The 16,768-nt window shown below is 38.6% G+C and overlaps 1 protein-coding gene across 3 annotated transcripts in view; it reads right to left on the bottom strand.

Moving 5' to 3' along the window:
* The window catches only part of LRRK2 (leucine rich repeat kinase 2), a 77,160-nt gene that overhangs the window by 2,598 nt on the left and 57,794 nt on the right, over nucleotides 1–16,768 (bottom strand). For all 3 annotated transcript variants that reach the window (XM_084303506.1, XM_084303507.1, XM_084303508.1), the window contains 17 exons: nucleotides 16,450–16,637; nucleotides 15,424–15,578; nucleotides 14,302–14,448; nucleotides 13,956–14,147; nucleotides 13,145–13,291; nucleotides 12,709–12,809; nucleotides 12,341–12,531; nucleotides 11,646–11,806; nucleotides 10,663–10,833; nucleotides 9,943–10,043; nucleotides 9,096–9,290; nucleotides 7,900–8,093; nucleotides 7,534–7,606; nucleotides 6,500–6,684; nucleotides 5,152–5,304; nucleotides 4,204–4,412; nucleotides 1,088–1,162 (listed from right to left, as the gene is read on the bottom strand). In XM_084303506.1, coding sequence (XP_084159632.1) covers nucleotides 1,088–1,162; nucleotides 4,204–4,412; nucleotides 5,152–5,304; nucleotides 6,500–6,684; nucleotides 7,534–7,606; nucleotides 7,900–8,093; nucleotides 9,096–9,290; nucleotides 9,943–10,043; nucleotides 10,663–10,833; nucleotides 11,646–11,806; nucleotides 12,341–12,531; nucleotides 12,709–12,809; nucleotides 13,145–13,291; nucleotides 13,956–14,147; nucleotides 14,302–14,448; nucleotides 15,424–15,578; nucleotides 16,450–16,637 — 2,638 coding nt within the window. The remainder of the gene's footprint in view (nucleotides 1–1,087; nucleotides 1,163–4,203; nucleotides 4,413–5,151; nucleotides 5,305–6,499; nucleotides 6,685–7,533; nucleotides 7,607–7,899; nucleotides 8,094–9,095; nucleotides 9,291–9,942; nucleotides 10,044–10,662; nucleotides 10,834–11,645; nucleotides 11,807–12,340; nucleotides 12,532–12,708; nucleotides 12,810–13,144; nucleotides 13,292–13,955; nucleotides 14,148–14,301; nucleotides 14,449–15,423; nucleotides 15,579–16,449; nucleotides 16,638–16,768) is intronic.

Genomic DNA, 16,768 nt, shown 5'->3' with positions numbered 1-16,768 from the left:
CAAAGAAATGTGAAAAAGAGCATCCATCAGAGCATCAAATGTAACTGCACTATGAAAAAAACACACAAAGACGGTGATTTCATATCTTCCTATTCCAACACTTCCTCATCCTAATTGTCAGGAAGCTCTTCCTGATGCCTGAACTAAATCTCCCTTATTGTAACAGAATCTGCTTAGCTTTTATCCTACCCACAGGGAATGTGTTGAAGTATTTATTCCCTTCCCCTTTGTTTACATATTTGGAGCCTATCATCACATCCTTTCTATGCTTTCTTTATATTAACCACTTTGTCTTCAGTATTTCCCCACAGGCTGCATTTCACTCCTCTGGGCTGTTCCTAGCAGTTCAGATCATTCGGCAGTGTCCCAGATGGAAATGCTCCTCCCGCAGAGGCTTCACCAGAGCTCAGCAGAGCACAGGAATTCACACATCTTAGAGAAGCCACTTTTCTACTGGTGTGAGAAGGTGTTTGCCTCTTCCACAGGAACATGATGCTGTTACCTCATGTTTAGCCAGTGATCAATTATAAACCTTTTGCTGCAGCATTGCTGTTTAAGCTGGCCATTTCCTCATGTTGGTACAACGGATCACTCCTAATTAAGCAAAAGGTCTCGCATCTGTCCTTAGGGAACTGTATGCTATTTCCTTTGGGACCATTTATTCTATTTGTCAAGGTTATTTCAAATGCTAATCCTGTCCTCCAGCGTGGCTTCTCTTAGCTGAGTGTTGTCTGAAAAGCACGTTCACCTTTCCTTCCTCCACATCACTCATGAAAACACTGAGCATTCCTGGTTTAGCACAAACCCCTCTGGAAATCCATCCGATGCATTCTCCCATTAGACAAGGACTATTACTCTTTAAATACAGTTTTCCACCAAATTACATGCCCTTCAAAGAGTAGCTTCATCCGATCCATTTTTGGAAGTTCCTGTTAGTTTGTATGGAGCCCAGAAATGCAACAGACTACAAAAACTAGTGACAATATTTTGCTAACCACCACCTCTCCAAACATACCTCAGTGGGTAGTCAAGCATAATAGTGTCTACTCCACTAACAATCTAAATTAATAAAAGACAGTTGAGGTACCTTTGTGAGATTTGTCGTCTTCGGTGTCACTCTTATACCAGTATCCCAAAACCAGCACCACATTCTTCAGACTCCCTTTTTCAAAGAAACAAAATGTCACATTTTAATTGTAACGGGAACTTGGTAATTTAAGGAAGAAAGAGTAGCTTACATGATGCCATTAACAGGATAAAAAACGGAGTTTTTATCTTTATTCATAGTCATTAACCATGAAAAAAAGGACACTAAAACAATACAGTTCACGTCTCCATTTAATGCAGGGGTTTGCCAGAGTTCAAAGCTGTAAGCACGGGATCAGCCGGCCAGCCTGTTGAACAAGCCAGAGAACAAAGCACCCTATTATTTACCACATGCAGAGGTAGCAGAATCATGGAAAACAGATGTCACAGCGAAGGGATAGGTTGCGAACGGAGTCCCAATGCACAGCAGAAGCAGAAAGGGCCAGCAGTCAGTCTGGTTATAAAAAACAAACAAATAAAACAACCAAGTGTGGTACAAACTAATTAAAAGTGTTCTGCAGTAACCACGGCACGTAGGTAGGGAAGGAGAGTTAGCAGGGATGTAGAAACATAATGAGGTAAATCCCAAATAACACAAAAAAACAGAGTGGGAAGACACAAGTGGATGGATCACAGAGGCCTGGTGGGAACCCCGTGCATCCTTCCTGATCAGATGTTTCATTGCTTTACCTTTTTTTCTGCAACCAGCTCTAGCTCTGTACCAAATGGATTGGAACTCAAGTGCAATGTTTCTTATTCAGAGTAGGGCCCTTGCTTTGAAAGCTCTGCCTTTCCCCTTGCAGAATGAACTACATATATTTACGCGTTAATGATTCTCTACATATGATGTCTTGTCGATTATATGTCAACTGTTAGGTGAGAGAATTAGAAAAAGACATTATATTCATATATTCATACACAAACTGCCAGATTTTGAGACATCAGTTTTATCAGTAATCTCTTTTCCCTAAAGCATTTACATTTGATTGACGTTATATGTTTTAATCTCAAACTGAAACTTTTTAATGCAAAAATATTTCCCACTATCTTCTCTCCCCGCAGAGATGCAGTGTGTTACTATTAAAGACGTGTTCAGCAGCCTCTGTGCCATTTTCAGTAATTCTGTGAATATACCAGTGGAACCAAAGCCCGAATTTAGGAAAAAAGCCCAACCCTTATAAATAATTGCCGGGAGAAAATGATCAAAAGACGATGCACACATCAAACTGCATGCATCAGTCTCACTTGCCATCCGTGAGTTCTGTGCAAACACAACTCATCTATTTCTCAGGGAGCACTAACTTTTCTGTATAAAACATTTTGATTAAAAATGCTGTGTTGGCTGGAAACCGAGGCTATGAGACTCACGCCTTTCTAAGTCACTCTCTATTATTTTATCCAACACATTTTGCCTATCAGTGACAATAATGTGAGGCAGAAATCTTATTTTCGAAGTAACTATTCTTTACAAAATACTAGAAAACAAAACAGTCCCTTTATAGCACTAACACTGCAGCTATCAGGACCAGAAGGACTCAAAGTGCTGTGCTTGGGCAGCTGGGCTCTACAGCTGGCACTCCAACAGCGTGGGGTTGAACAGACTCCACAAACTTGCTGTCTTGGGCAGAAGCAAATCATGGGAAAATGGATAGGTTTTTGACTGTCAGCACCGTGAGCTAGTCTACAGACACTCCTGGTGCCAAAAAGGCAAAAGCAGCCCCCAAATTTGGTTTACGATGGTAATGAGAAAACCATCCACAGGCTGCAACAGTGAAATTTGCTAGCAGGATTACAGTGTAATTCTGACACCTTAAATCCCGCTGACAAAGGAACAAAACCATTTGAATGACATCCAACAAGGGTAAGGGCTGGGCCCTACACTTGTGTTGTAACTACCCCATGCAGCAGTATAGGGTCAGGAAAGAGTGGCTGGAAAGTTGCCCGATAAAAAAGGACTTGAGGGTGCTGGCTGACGGCTGAACACGAGCCAGCAGTGTGCCCAGGTGGCCAAGAAGGCCAGTGGCATCGTGGCTTGTGTTACAGAAAGAGTGTGGCCAGAAGGATTTCAGAAGTGACAGAAGTGATTGTCCCCTTGGATGTGGCACAGGTGAGACCACACCTCGAATATTGTGTTTGGTTTTGGGTGCCTCACTACAAGAAGGATATTGAGTTGCTCGAGCATGTGCAAATCAGACAGAGCAACAAAGCTGGTGAAGGGACTAGAGAACTTATAACTTAGAGAAGGGACTAGAGAACTTATAACTCGGTCACTTATAAGGAGTGACCGAGGGAAATGGGGTTGTTTAGTCTGGAGAAGATGAGGCTCAGGGGAGACCTCATTTCACTCCACAACTTCCTTGGGAGGTTGCAGCAAGGAGGATGTCTGTCTCTTTTCTCAGGTGACAAGTGATAGGATGTAAGGAAATGGTCTCAAGTTGCACCAGGGAAGTTCAGATTGGGCATTATGAAAAATTTCTTCATGGAGAAGGTGATCAAGCACTGGACTGGGCTGCCCAGGGAAGTGGTGGAGTCCCCATCCCTGGAGGTATTCAAGAGACCTGTGGACACGTCTGTAAGGGACAGGGTTAGTGATGGGACTTGGTAGGTCAGGCTGGTGGTTGGACTTGGTGATCTTGAAGGTCTTTTCCAACTTAAATATTTCTGTGGTTCTATTTTTCCTGAATAAGGCTGGGAGAAGACTAGAAAATTAGCAATTAAGGAAAAATAATTCAAACCTAGCGAGCTCCATGGAGAGAGAAGCCAAAAGCATAAAACAAGATGGAGAAAGAATACACGCAGACACAGGTCAAGATAAAGACTACCAGACAGAGGACAGTGAGAGCTGTGCTGAAGCATTGCACGAGGTGAGGGTGGGGAGCATTCACGTGCTGATCAGTGAGGAGCCAGAGAAGAGCTGTTGTTTTACGTGGGCACGGCTAGGACAGGCTGCTGGTGTTCAGCTAACACTGGCCCGTCTGACACTGAGGGGAGATGACAGCAGTAGAATAGAATGAAGGAACAGGATGTGGAAAATGCTAATCTGTGCCTGGCACACCGTGTCAAACAGAAGCCAGCAATCCTAAACTTGGCGCTGATTTCACCAATGGCTTTACTTACCTAGCTGAGCTGTTAGCATGACTCGAACAGAATCACAAAATTTATCTATAACTCGTACAGGGCGACGCGTTGATAAATCGAGCAGCAGAATATGTCCTCCTCCTGTCCCTATCCACAGCGCAGTGTTTTTCTGCAGGCAAATTGTCTTCACTCTTCCAGAATAAGCAACTTTCTGTTTTAGTTCTTTATCTAGTTTTTCTACTTCTTCCCTAAAAGCATGGAGAGAACTTGCATTAAGTTTTGGTGGCATACTATTGTACAGCTGCTAAAATGACTCCCTCAGTACCAGCCTTTTAAATGATCATTCATCACGACAAAGTGCAAAAAAAATCATGCTAATAAGTTGTCTTACTTTAGAGAGTCTGGGATGAAAACTATTGGACTTCTAAGACTTGCTGGCATGCTTGGAAAGACCTTTAAATAGTAGACAGGTACATTTCTCTGTTTTCTCCCAGTATGCAGGAGAATAATGTCACTGCCAAGTGGGAGGAGCACAGCTAGATAGAGCTGCTCCTAGCTTCACCATAAAAATGAAATGGACGTAGCACATGAAGGAAGAACAATTTAAATGTAAATCACTGTCACTGTTACTAAAACTCTGATGCAGAGATGAGGCATTCTTAATCAGGGGATGCAGGAAATAACTGGATGCAAAAGCAGCAGTACCTTATCGCATCAGGTAAGGCCAGCAAAATACTTTCTTCTTTATTTAATGAATCCTCTCATAATCCCAAACTGTGAAATACAGTAAGGGTCTTAAAGAACTGAGATTCTGCACAGGATGTTATGAAGTTCTGGGCCAGAAGAGAGGAATTCCGCATTTGCCCAAAGAGCTGGGCAGGTCTCTTATCTCCCTCTCCCCAGAGGGCTGAGGTGCTGTGCTAGGGAAGGCGATCTGTTAGCCAGCTCTCCGTGCATCAGGTCAGCAATCTGAAACAGGATACTTACTTAAGGAAATGTGCACAGTCAATGAGTTCAGAAAGCTTCTCTGTCTTCTTGTCCCAGATTTCCACAAAATGACTGTTTTTCTTTGCCAAGTAGATGGATTTATCTACTGCTATTGAAATTATGTTTGCATCACTGTAAGCCTTATGGCAGAACCTAGAAGGGAGAAGAACTCCAGTTAGAATCCCAGGCAATATCCAGTAGAAAAACTTGAACATTATGAGTGAGGTTCTCTGTAACTGTTAAGAGATTCAGCCTTGAGACACCTATGTGGGCTAGGATACAACTGAGAAGGTTTGCTGTGATCTTCCTGCAGTTTGACCTGAATTCTCACAGTAGTGGAGCTGGAGTTATGTTATCCCCGGAGATGTATCGATGCCCCAAGCCTGCTCAGAAATCTTTCCCATCTATCTGCTCAGATCACACACACTCACATCACAGCAGGGCAAACCCCACCTTTTGGTGTCTGCAGACACCCGACAGTTCCTACAGGGCCCACAGGACCGTAAGGGGTCACTCGACAAAGATGACTAAGCCTAAAAAGCAGCAGTGAGATTTAGCTCATCTTGCTCTGCTCGTTTCACTGCAGCTGACAGCCGTTTTGTCTGGTTTTCTCTACATCTGAACGTGTCTCTCCTGCCAGATCTGTGCCTGTACATATCAAAGTACTACTGGCTCTGCAATTTCATAGCATTAGCTTTTCATCTTGCCACTGAACTGAATTTTACTGAAGCTTTAGTTTCTTGCTTTATATTAACTTGTTATTTTCCAAAGCAGATTCATTTCCTGAAATAACGACCTCTATGAGTATAAAATCAAACACTGTATCACCTGCTCAGGAAAAACTCCCCTTAACTTCAGAGCAGGATTTACCCAGGTATGAATTACAGGAAGTGTTCCAAACACTTCAGTCTCTGATTTCTATATAATGAGGTCAGCAAAGATGTGCACACATTCTGTGCAAACAAACACGTAACGACAAATGCTGTGCAAAGCATGCACGTGTAGCTCTTAATAAAGTAACCAGAGCTTGGACAAATGTCATCAAGGGAGAAAAACTGAGCAGTAGCATTTATACATTTTCTGACTTCATTATACTGACTTCATAAATCCTTTATATAGTAAAAAGGCACATCCCTTCTTTAAAAGCAGTCATGAATATTTCAAACATTACTCAGTGCTCTTATTTTAATGCACATTATAGTTCATCAGTATTATGGAAGGAAAATAATGGAAACAAAATTAAAAAAAAAACACAACTCTAGAACAAGATATTATATAAAATTACTGTTAGAAATCTTTAATAAAAACAAGAAAAGAGCCAAGTAGCATTACATAAAAATAAACTTACAGTTGACTTGTTTTTGTTTCAATCAGCTTTTGGACAGAGAAATCACTAGATAAGGCTATGAGCTTTGTTCCACAGCCTCCCCAGATTATATTTTTTTCAGATAAGTGTGAGGATTCATTTAAGCACATTAGTGGTGTGTTAACATTTCCTATAGTTAGTATCTTCAAAGGTGTTGCGCCCTTACACTGCAAAAAGAAATAGACTCTCCATTAGAAACAAGGAGTATGCAGACATATGAAGTAGAAACTGTTAAAACAAGGCCACACAACCTGCAGAATACTTACACAGCTAGATTTTCTGAACTATTGTGGTCTCTTTCGAGAATGTTAGGGACCAAGAAGCACTGTACTATCATTATAAACGCCCCCAAAAAACAGGCTGTGTGAGCAGAAACTGGATGGAGCTCAGACTCCTACTTTCTGCAACCAGAGGCCCAGTTCAAGAACTGAGAAGAAAGTCACATCGGTATCCTAAAGACATCCCACACTAGACTATATCCTAGTTCTGCAATGGATTGCAACCGTGTAACTGATCTAAGGTACATATGGTCAGGAGCTAACCCTCAGGAACCAGTTGATACAAACAGCTACTGGCATTTCTTTGTTCTGGGAACAGAACTCTGACCTAGAGGGAACCTAAACAATAAATGTATTTTTTGCAGGTATTTGTTCTACAGAGTGGTGTGATTGAAAGGAAAAAGGAGCTATAGCAGCAATAAATAAAGGAGATTCTGTTAGAATATTATATATATTCTATAAAAGAATATCTGTTAAATAGTAGCCATTAATGTCACTCTCTAGCCACGCCTGTCAAAGACTTATTTTCTCATTATAAATTATTTCCCCCTCTTAAGTCTGTTGTAAAACATTTATTGTAAAACATATGCATTTCCTCTAAGACTGCACAGAAAGTGATTTTTAATTTTAGAGATGTAATTTACAAATAATAAGATGTATGAAATAAAGCCACTGCCAGTAGCTGTATCCATATTGCTGATAGTTTTTTGTAGAATGGACAGCAAAGAACAAATCTACCTTTACTGCTCTGTCTTCAAACACTGCCAGTTTGCCATCAGCTGTGCCAACCAGAAAGAAATTCTTCTGTTTGCTGAAATAAAATAAAATAATTAATTCCAGAAATGCCCTGATCAGGTAAGAAAAAATTAAATTTGTACTCTGCTATTTCAAGAGTTTCACTGAACACTAAGCGCAAAACCAGCCAGCTGTGGTCAGGAGTAGAGTCTCCAGCTACCTTGGGTGCAAAACTAAGTGAAAGCATAAGCAAAATAACCAGCTGTGTGAAGAAAGCTGTCTGCATGAATGTACAGCTGTTATTTTCTGCACATCCCCGTTAGTGGTATTTTCAAAGCGTAACCCAAAATATTTAAAAATCATGCATACCTTTGCTTTGAAAGGGAATTACAGTATAAACAGGTGATAGAATCTGACATTTTCTGCAGACGATGCCTTCTTGTTTCATCTTCTGTGTTAACTGCCCACAGAGAACCAGACTGGGTTCCTGCTACAATCCAGTTTTCTTTCTCAGTAGTAAGGGTCACTAAAGCCAAACTTAAAATTTTACTGTCTGCAATATCCTGAATCATACACAAAACAAACAAACAAACAAAAACAAACAATGATATGGTTATATTTTCAACAATGGTAAATACTAGCAAATAGCTGGTAATAAAAGTAAATTAGTCTTGTACTGGGGAAGACCCTGGGCCTTGGATCTTCCCGTGAAGATCTTCCCCATGAAATCTAATCCTGATTAGCAGAACTTATCTTCAGAGGTACCATCATCTTCAGCGTGCTGTGAAGGGCCCCTCAAACAGTACACTGGAAAATCTTTAAGATGAATACTATAAAAAAAAAATCTCTATTTTAATGAAGGTCTCAAAGCCATCAGAGCATTAAGCAAATGGAACTACACAGTATAGGTTCAGTTTAATTGCTAACAGTAAAACTACTGGTCTAAAAACCTTTTTTCCATTTTAGTTTTAGAAAAACAAGCCATAAAATTTAAACCAAATCCACTAATTCAAATGTATCATGGTCAACAGATGGCAGATACTCTGTGGAAATACAATTTAAATAGCTTTGATGTTGAGTCATACTCAGCTCTGGCAGCCAAAGAGAAACACGTTACATCACAGCACTTCAAGCCTGAGTAAAACTTTCCCTTTTCTGATGGCCCAGGACTGGGATGAACAACAAGCAAACCCTGCCTGCAGTGGGAGAAGGAGGTGGCATCCACAGGAAGAGAACTGATAAGAGACTAGCTGGATTGTTACGGGAGGCAGAGATACAAAGGGTTGTATAACTATTATTTCTTGTCCTAGCCTCCATGCCAGAAACAGCTTCTATCTGAGTGTAAGGAAGAACCACAGTAGTGGAAAGGCAAAGTGTTAGTCAAAATTTCAGGCTGGACAGCAGGAAGAGAAGGAAGACTGACACATAAGTAATCTTTGTTCTCTCAAAAAGTCTCCCAAAGCTGAGCTTTCCAAAGCAATATCCTACTGTTCAGATACAGTTTATTCTTCTGAAATACATCTGGGTGTGAAAAATTTAGAATAAATGACAAGTTCCACACATACCTCACAAGTATGTCCATCTGTATTTAGGTTCACAAATGAGAGTTGTGCTTTTTCTGTGTTCCCATTGCCTATCCAGACTCCTGCCTTCTTGCAGCTTTGATTGGCAGCTACCATGCACTCTGCTGTGGAAGTGCTGGGTATTGAAACGTACCTCATCAAACAGATAAGCTCTGCAGAATTCAAAATCTCATACACCTGCAAAGAAAGCCACAAAACACTCATGGTAATAAAAATGGCTTTTACAGTGATACATTTATGACAAGGAATGGATACCAATGTTTTATGGAATACCAGCACAGGTTCTCAGCAGATCTGCAAACTTGTATATCACTTTCGTTCACTGAGCAATTTTAAGTTCACTCTTCTTATTTTTCAATTAAAATTTCCAGAAATCACTGGGATTAAGGCAGATTTCAAAATTTCACCCAATGCAAAGAGTAGTATGATGTGTGATACCAGTAGGTTTCACATCCACCCCACTGTTCCTCCTCTCATGTGCATGGAACAGTGTAAGGTAGCTTCACTGATACACAAAGAAGTCCTTTCTGCATAACTCTAGTAAAAAACACAAAGTGATCTGCATTCTGTTTCAATACCATCACTGCATACCATCACACAGAGAAAAACAGAAGGTTACCAATAAATGGTTGGGAAATGTGAATGGAAACATTTATTCTGGATAGCAAATCCAGGCAATATTCCATGGCTGTTTCTGCTCCAGAAAAAGAAAACAACAGAAAAAACACCATGCCTTTACTAATATAATCTTGCCATTTCTTTTTAGAAAGCACAATAAGTTCACGGTATCATTTATGACAAAAATACTAATAAATACACTAAGCAGTACCTGGGAAGATGTTGGTCGTTCCTGAGGATTTTCCTTCAAGCACTTTTTAATCAAATTTTCAACTTTAGGCCAGGGGGCACACCCATATTCTTTGACAGGATCTAAAATGTAAAATCACACAACTTCTTAGCCAATGTTTACCCGAACTGTAAGTTCTGAATAACTTTCTCTGTATTTTAAGAATTTATCTAACTTCTTATGAAGCTGCTCTAAGAAATACTATAGTCTTAGGTAAAATGTCAGTATGATCAGCTTGGAATTTCTCGTCTGCCATTACAGGATAATGAGAGTCACAGGGCTACAGTCTTTTTAATTAAAAGCAGCTTTTTTTTTTTTTTTATATAAATTTGGTACATGATAAGCATAATCAAAGCAATACACAAGGGTCAAGGCCAGACATTGTCCTAGAAGGTACTTCCAGCAATATTCATTTTAGGACAATATTCATTTGGGACAAAATCCCAAGTACACAAAATCTCTACTTCTTTATAAAATGAACCAGCTTGTTCCCTTGAAATTATAACCAACATAATGATGAATAGATGCCTATTTCTCACAATTTGAAGACTGTGTGAAATTAAAAGTTTCTAAAAATTGCTATTATTTAGCCTCTTCCCCTGATCACTGTCAGATTACAACACAAAACAGGAGGTGCTATTTTTAGAGGAGGCAGGACAAATTGTCCTCTTTCATGTTAAAACTGGAAGAAACAAGGCATACCTGGTAACTTTCCTTGTATTGCTAACTCATCAAACTCATTTGGAAACTTCAAGCCTTCCATTATTCTACCTCCTCCTGTTAAAATGTCATACAGGAGCAAGCCAAATGAATAAACATCAGCTTGCTGATTGTAAATAACATTTCCTCTGGCAACTTCTGGTGCTCGAAATCCTGCAAATAAATCATTAATAGTTATTATGATTCATACCAAGCTGAAGCCATCTTTATCCTTTTAAGAATAACCACTTACTGATGAAAATATCACAGGAAGTGAACCAAAAATGGCACACTACTTCTGGGCATGTGGCAGACTACCAAAAATATCAGCAATCAGTGCAAAGGAAGGGTACAGTACGTTAGTTACAAAGCTCCTGCACCATTACACATAAATAATTCATTTATAAATGAATACTGAAAATGAAGAACAATTCTACACAATTCTACAGTCTTTACTGAAGGCCTAATATTTAACACTTGTAGGCACACGCTTACACACAATTTCAAAGACCTAAAGGCTCTCTGTGAAGTTCAAGAAGTGTGTAGTGCTTTAAAATGGATACTAACAAGTTTTCTCTCAGGTTGGGGAACAGTGCAAGTATTCATTGCCTTTAAAAAAAAAAGACCTACCTATGCATTACTGAAAATTAAAACAACAAACACTTTCAGCAGTTTAATTTCACTACCACAATAACCATACTAAAACAAGACAGGGAAAAAAAATCAAAATTAGTGCATGTAATTCAATTTGTTCTCCTTTTAGCCCCTCAGTATACTTCTCAATTCTTCTAAAAGGGTTTAAAGCACGAATAGGAAGAAAGGCCTAGGGGTATTAATTTGGCATCACAATGTATAATATGATTACGACTACATTTTAGGATTTCAACTGAAGCATACATTGGAGTTACTTCTTATACACTAACTCAAAAAAGTATTAGCTACTTTTTTTTTTTTGACACAATGTAGAACAAAGCATTTTTCCCTACCTGGTGTGCCTTCAGAGGTTTTTATTCCCATTCGGCAACAATACTGGGCGATGCCATAGTCAGCTATTTTTGCAATGACAGCTGAATTGGGATATAGGGTAAAGAGCAACACATTGTGAGGCTTTAAATCACGGTAAATGATCATTGCTGAATGCAGGTACCTGTCAAGCAAAAAGGTATTAAAAGCACTCATAATTAAGGGATGCATGTGCACACAAGTGGTAAATACTCTATTCCCACAACAGTAAATTGTGCTTTCAAGTGTTATATACTGGGTAACAAGCCACATATTAACAACATGATACTGCCTTACTGAATAATGACTTCAGAATTGTTCTGACATACTATTTACCAGCACTCATACACTGCAATTTTAGTGCCAGCTCTTATCTGAAGTGTCACTGGCTGTTCGATAACTGAATTTCAAGCTGAAGGTTCATTTGTCCCTGAGCTCCTCTGAAGATTTTGTGGCTCTATAGTCACACTGCGATAGCTCCTGAAGACATTCACGGACTTGCAGAACTTTAAAAACACAGTAAACTCTTTTATTTGACACTTTTACAAGGAATCAGCAGCCACTTTTCAAATTCCAAGCAGCGTTTTTGCTACTTCTCTACTTATATAGGCACCACTTGTTAACGCAAAAAAAACACAACAGGTAACAAAATCTTGTTTTCTATACCAGTCACATTTACCTTAAGCCATCAGCTACATGTAGAGCTATCCTGTGCTGAAGTGTTCTAGTTAAACTTGCTTTGTCTTGTTGAAGCAAGCGATCAAGAGATCCTTTAAGGGCCAATTCCATCACCAGCATTCGGGGACGGACTGCAGCAGCCAGCAAAGACACTAAACTGGGGTGATGGAGGTGACAAAGCACTGCAAGCTCCTGTAAATTGTAAAATCAGATGAAACACTGCAAGTAGCATAACCTCTGTAGCTCTGAGGTGAACTACGAAATGTTTTGAAGTAAAGTATGGTACTTAAGTTTTTAAGCTCTTCACCAGCTCTAGGGCTGGTGATATTCCACAAGCAACATTACAGCAGAAAATGCAACATTTCTTACTTGTCTTAGAAGCCTGAGGGAAGTATGTTTATTGAAAATCTTTACTGCAACTTCTTCTCCACCATAGGATGCACGGTACACAGATCCAAAGCCACCATCACCTTTTCAAAGATAAAATTGAAAAGAATATTAAAAACAAAGGGATATCAACCATTTCTCAAATATTGCCAAAAGGGTCCAATTCTAAAACATGTGGATCATCCACTGTGTCAAACTTCACCAACAGCCATCTAACCGCATAAAAAGCAGTGTCCCAGTATAAAAGTTAATGGAAAATTCAAAATTCAATAACCTGAAATTCAGAGTACCTTAGAAATACATTTCCAATAAGGAGAAATCTCTAATATGTTTTCCCAATGTTTCCACATTGCCAAATTGATTTCAATAGATTTGTTTACATAAGCTCTTTTAAAAAGACCTACAAAATAATGATTACCCAAGAGAAATTCAGGAGCTTTGTCAAATTCCAGGTCATCATTGTTCAACATAATATTTCTAGGCAAATCAGCCAGTATCAGATCAGGAGCAATCTGAGCTATTGGGATGGTATGTCTGGGTTGCTCCGGATTTACTAAGAGGTCACCTGCAAAAAATAAATGAGACAGTACTGAAAGATGAAGAAAAAAGGCATGAATCTCTGTGAGTGCACATGATGAATATAGCTAAAGTGAAATTCCCATATATATGTGTGTGCATACATACACAACAGAACACTAATTAACTATCCTATTCAATTTCTACAGTATCTGACATATTTAAATATTTTCAAGGTTCTGTATGTGTACCAATCAAACATGACAGCAACTGTTGCTATGTCACAGTACCAAACTAACCCAGAGATCAGTTTTCTGTCTACAAAAATAAAGAATTTGCTTATTATGCGCTATGTCATCACGAATATTGCCGTTTAAATTACTGTTGTACACGGTCCTAACAAAAATATCTAATATCAGTTTTATTACGTGTTGGGTTTGACTACATGAATGAAGTTGCATTACCAGTACCATGACAGAAAAACTCTTCATTACTGTCATTTATACAAGAATATACTAGGCAGCTGCAAACTGACCCATATTATATATAGTTATACATTTTTTTTTTTTTTCTCTTGGAGAAAAAAAAGAACAAGTTGCTTTTGACTCATGCTGTAATTATTTTTAAATAACATGAAGTATTCAAATATTATAAAATCGATTCCTTGGATGTAAAACTTATCTATCTCGCTCAAATAGCACAAATATATATACCTTCTTCAGCTTTTTTAAGCAAGTCATCAAGTAGTATTTTTTGGTGTTCTTCACCATCCTCAAAGCTGTACAGAGCCCATTTCTTCAACAGTGTCTCCCCTTCACCACATACATCTATATCCAGCAAACCTGGAAACCATTCTTCCATGAGAGAATCTATATGATCCACAACTTGTCCCAGAAGGATGCAACCTTTAACAAAACAAAGGAGGAAAGTTACAGCCTCTACCTGCTATAGCTACAATTACAAAGCTAAAGTCTACATTCCAAAAGGCAAAAGCACAACAAACCAAAATGCCAAGCTGCAATCAAACTGGAGCACAAATCAGGTTCAGGAATAATTAACCTTTTCTGCAAGAAGGTGCCGTAATTTTCAAAAAACTGTCCGGGTTGTTGTCAAATACTGCTGATTCCACTAGACAATAAGCTTCAGGAGACCAGTTCAAGTAGATGCCTTGTCTCCAATACATTCTGTTAGGACGAAGAGCTCGTGCTAGAAAATAAAACATTTGATTAAAAATCTGACCTCAAATATGAATGTATTATTTTTTTAAATTTTGGAATAATTAGTAGTATTAAAATATTTAATTATTATTGTACATTTATGCCTACCCAAACAACAAACAAATTGAGTGCTACAACTTTGCAGTCGGAACAGCCCCACAAAAGCTGAAAACGTGTCAACTGGTCATCAGTTCTACAAGGCAAATCCATAAACTAAGTATTTCATGAGATGCTAAGTAATGCAGCAGGTGATGCATGTAGGGATTACCCAAGTGCTTAAGTACACTTGGCTTCAAATATAGATTACATAAGGCCTGTGTGAAAAAAACCTCAGTGATTTATATTTTCCCTCTATCACACAATCATGATATAGGATGCGACTGGAATTCTATACCAAGGAGATAGCTATAAATCACATTTGTACATTGGCAATGCATATTTTGCATACTTCACCTGTCACCAGTATTCATAAATCACACATTAAAAATACAAAGATGAATGAAACTGCAAAGTTCAGGAGATAGATCTCATGTCAAAACATGTAAATGGTAGAAAAAAAGTAAAAGAAAAATCTCCACTTCTGACCAAAGCACAGCTTTCGGATTTTCATAAAGGGAGAACAGACAAAACCTGTCTTTAAGACTTATCCTTTCCTGTATTCCCTGCAGAATACAGGACCAAACAGCAATATTGCATAAGTACAAGGAGTTCCTCTACCTCTCTGGCATGTGAATAGGCTGCTTACACCTTCACTTTCTTTTGCACATCACTGTGAAGACCTGGCACCAATTGCTCCAGGATATTTCTAAATTACAAAAATGACCACTGTTCTTTTTCTCACATTTATGAAGTGGCCAGAAAATAGCTAAAGCAAAACAATATCACGGATAAGAGCTTTAACACACAGGTGTTTGTGTTTACAGCAAACATGCTCGTTATTGCTTTTGAAGTCAAAGATTTGTACCTCTTCCTGACAGCATGTAAGGTGATATTTCAAGCAACCTGTTGATCAGCCTGGACCAAAATCCCATAGGAAAGTATGGCATCTCATAGAGCCTGATGATAATTTCTGAATTTTCACAGTGAGGAAGCTCTATAACCGGTCTGTGATCAGACAAACTGAAAGAATAAAAACATTAGACAGTATTTAATGATTTACTTTATTCAAATGACTGATGGCATACATTATTTACTATATAAAATGTATTATTTATTACTGAATGATTCAAACAATCAGGGAACAGACAGTATATTTGCTTATTCTGTTTGTTTGTGCTAAAGTAAAGTTCTGCTGTAGTTTAAACCCATCACAACCTCACTAACAATCATTAGATAATGTGTGAAAAAAAATAGAAATATATATAAGGCAACCAACAGGCATTCAGAAAAAATCTACTTATTCAGCACTTAGAAGTTTATTGTATAAACTCCTATCAATTCAGCTATGTAATACTCTCATTCATTACAAAAATAAGTATTATTAAACACGTTTGGGAAATCTGTAACTGAAGCAGAGAAACTTACTGGCTTCATATAAACCAAAAAGACCACATTCACATTCAGAATGCTTTTTTTTTTTTTTACACATTTAATCATTGGACTGTTTGGAGGAGATTCTACCTCCAAGTAATGTGACAGCTGTTCTGACTCCAAGCAAATAGGCTGTAAGAATTCATGGTTACAATTTGCAGTAAATATCTGTAATGTTGGCCCACAATGTAAGGCTACGTTATAATCTTCTGCTGGAGGGCATGATAACTGTAAAAGAAGTATTTTTCCCATAAAGCCTTTCATTATTTATAATGGTAAGCTTTATCTGCTATAAGATCAGTTTAACATGTCTCCAAAAGCAATTACTAAAATGTACTGTACTAAGTCTGTATCATGCTTTCATATCCCAAATTGCTCTGGTGATCAGTTAAGCTAGGTAGCCTGATGGGAGGTTTTTATTTTGATTGATCTCTGTGGCATATTTGTGGGCTCTGCTTACCTGCTTGGGATTAGGAGCTGATCCTCTCCTAATGGCAAAGCAATCTGAAACTTTTCCAGAAGCTTGAAGTACTGTGACATGTAGATCTTGGGAAACTTGCTCTTCTTTAAAAGGAATTTTTCCACATCTGAGCGCTTTACAATCCCCTTAGGATACTTAGAAAAGCCTTCCATTTTCACTGTCAGAATCTTTCCAAAAAAGAAAAACAACCTGAGGTGTAGAGTCACCATTAGACTGCATTTTCCTGAAAAACTTTGGTCCCTGAAATATTTGGTAGCCTGTTGTTTAGGGGGGAAAAAGGACTCCATATCACAGTGAA

Source organism: Netta rufina (genome assembly GCF_964035555.1).
Source record: "Netta rufina genome assembly, chromosome: 1".
In the NCBI taxonomy this organism is placed as follows: Eukaryota; Metazoa; Chordata; class Aves; order Anseriformes; family Anatidae; genus Netta; species Netta rufina.
This window is presented reverse-complemented; position numbering and strand designations above follow the sequence as displayed.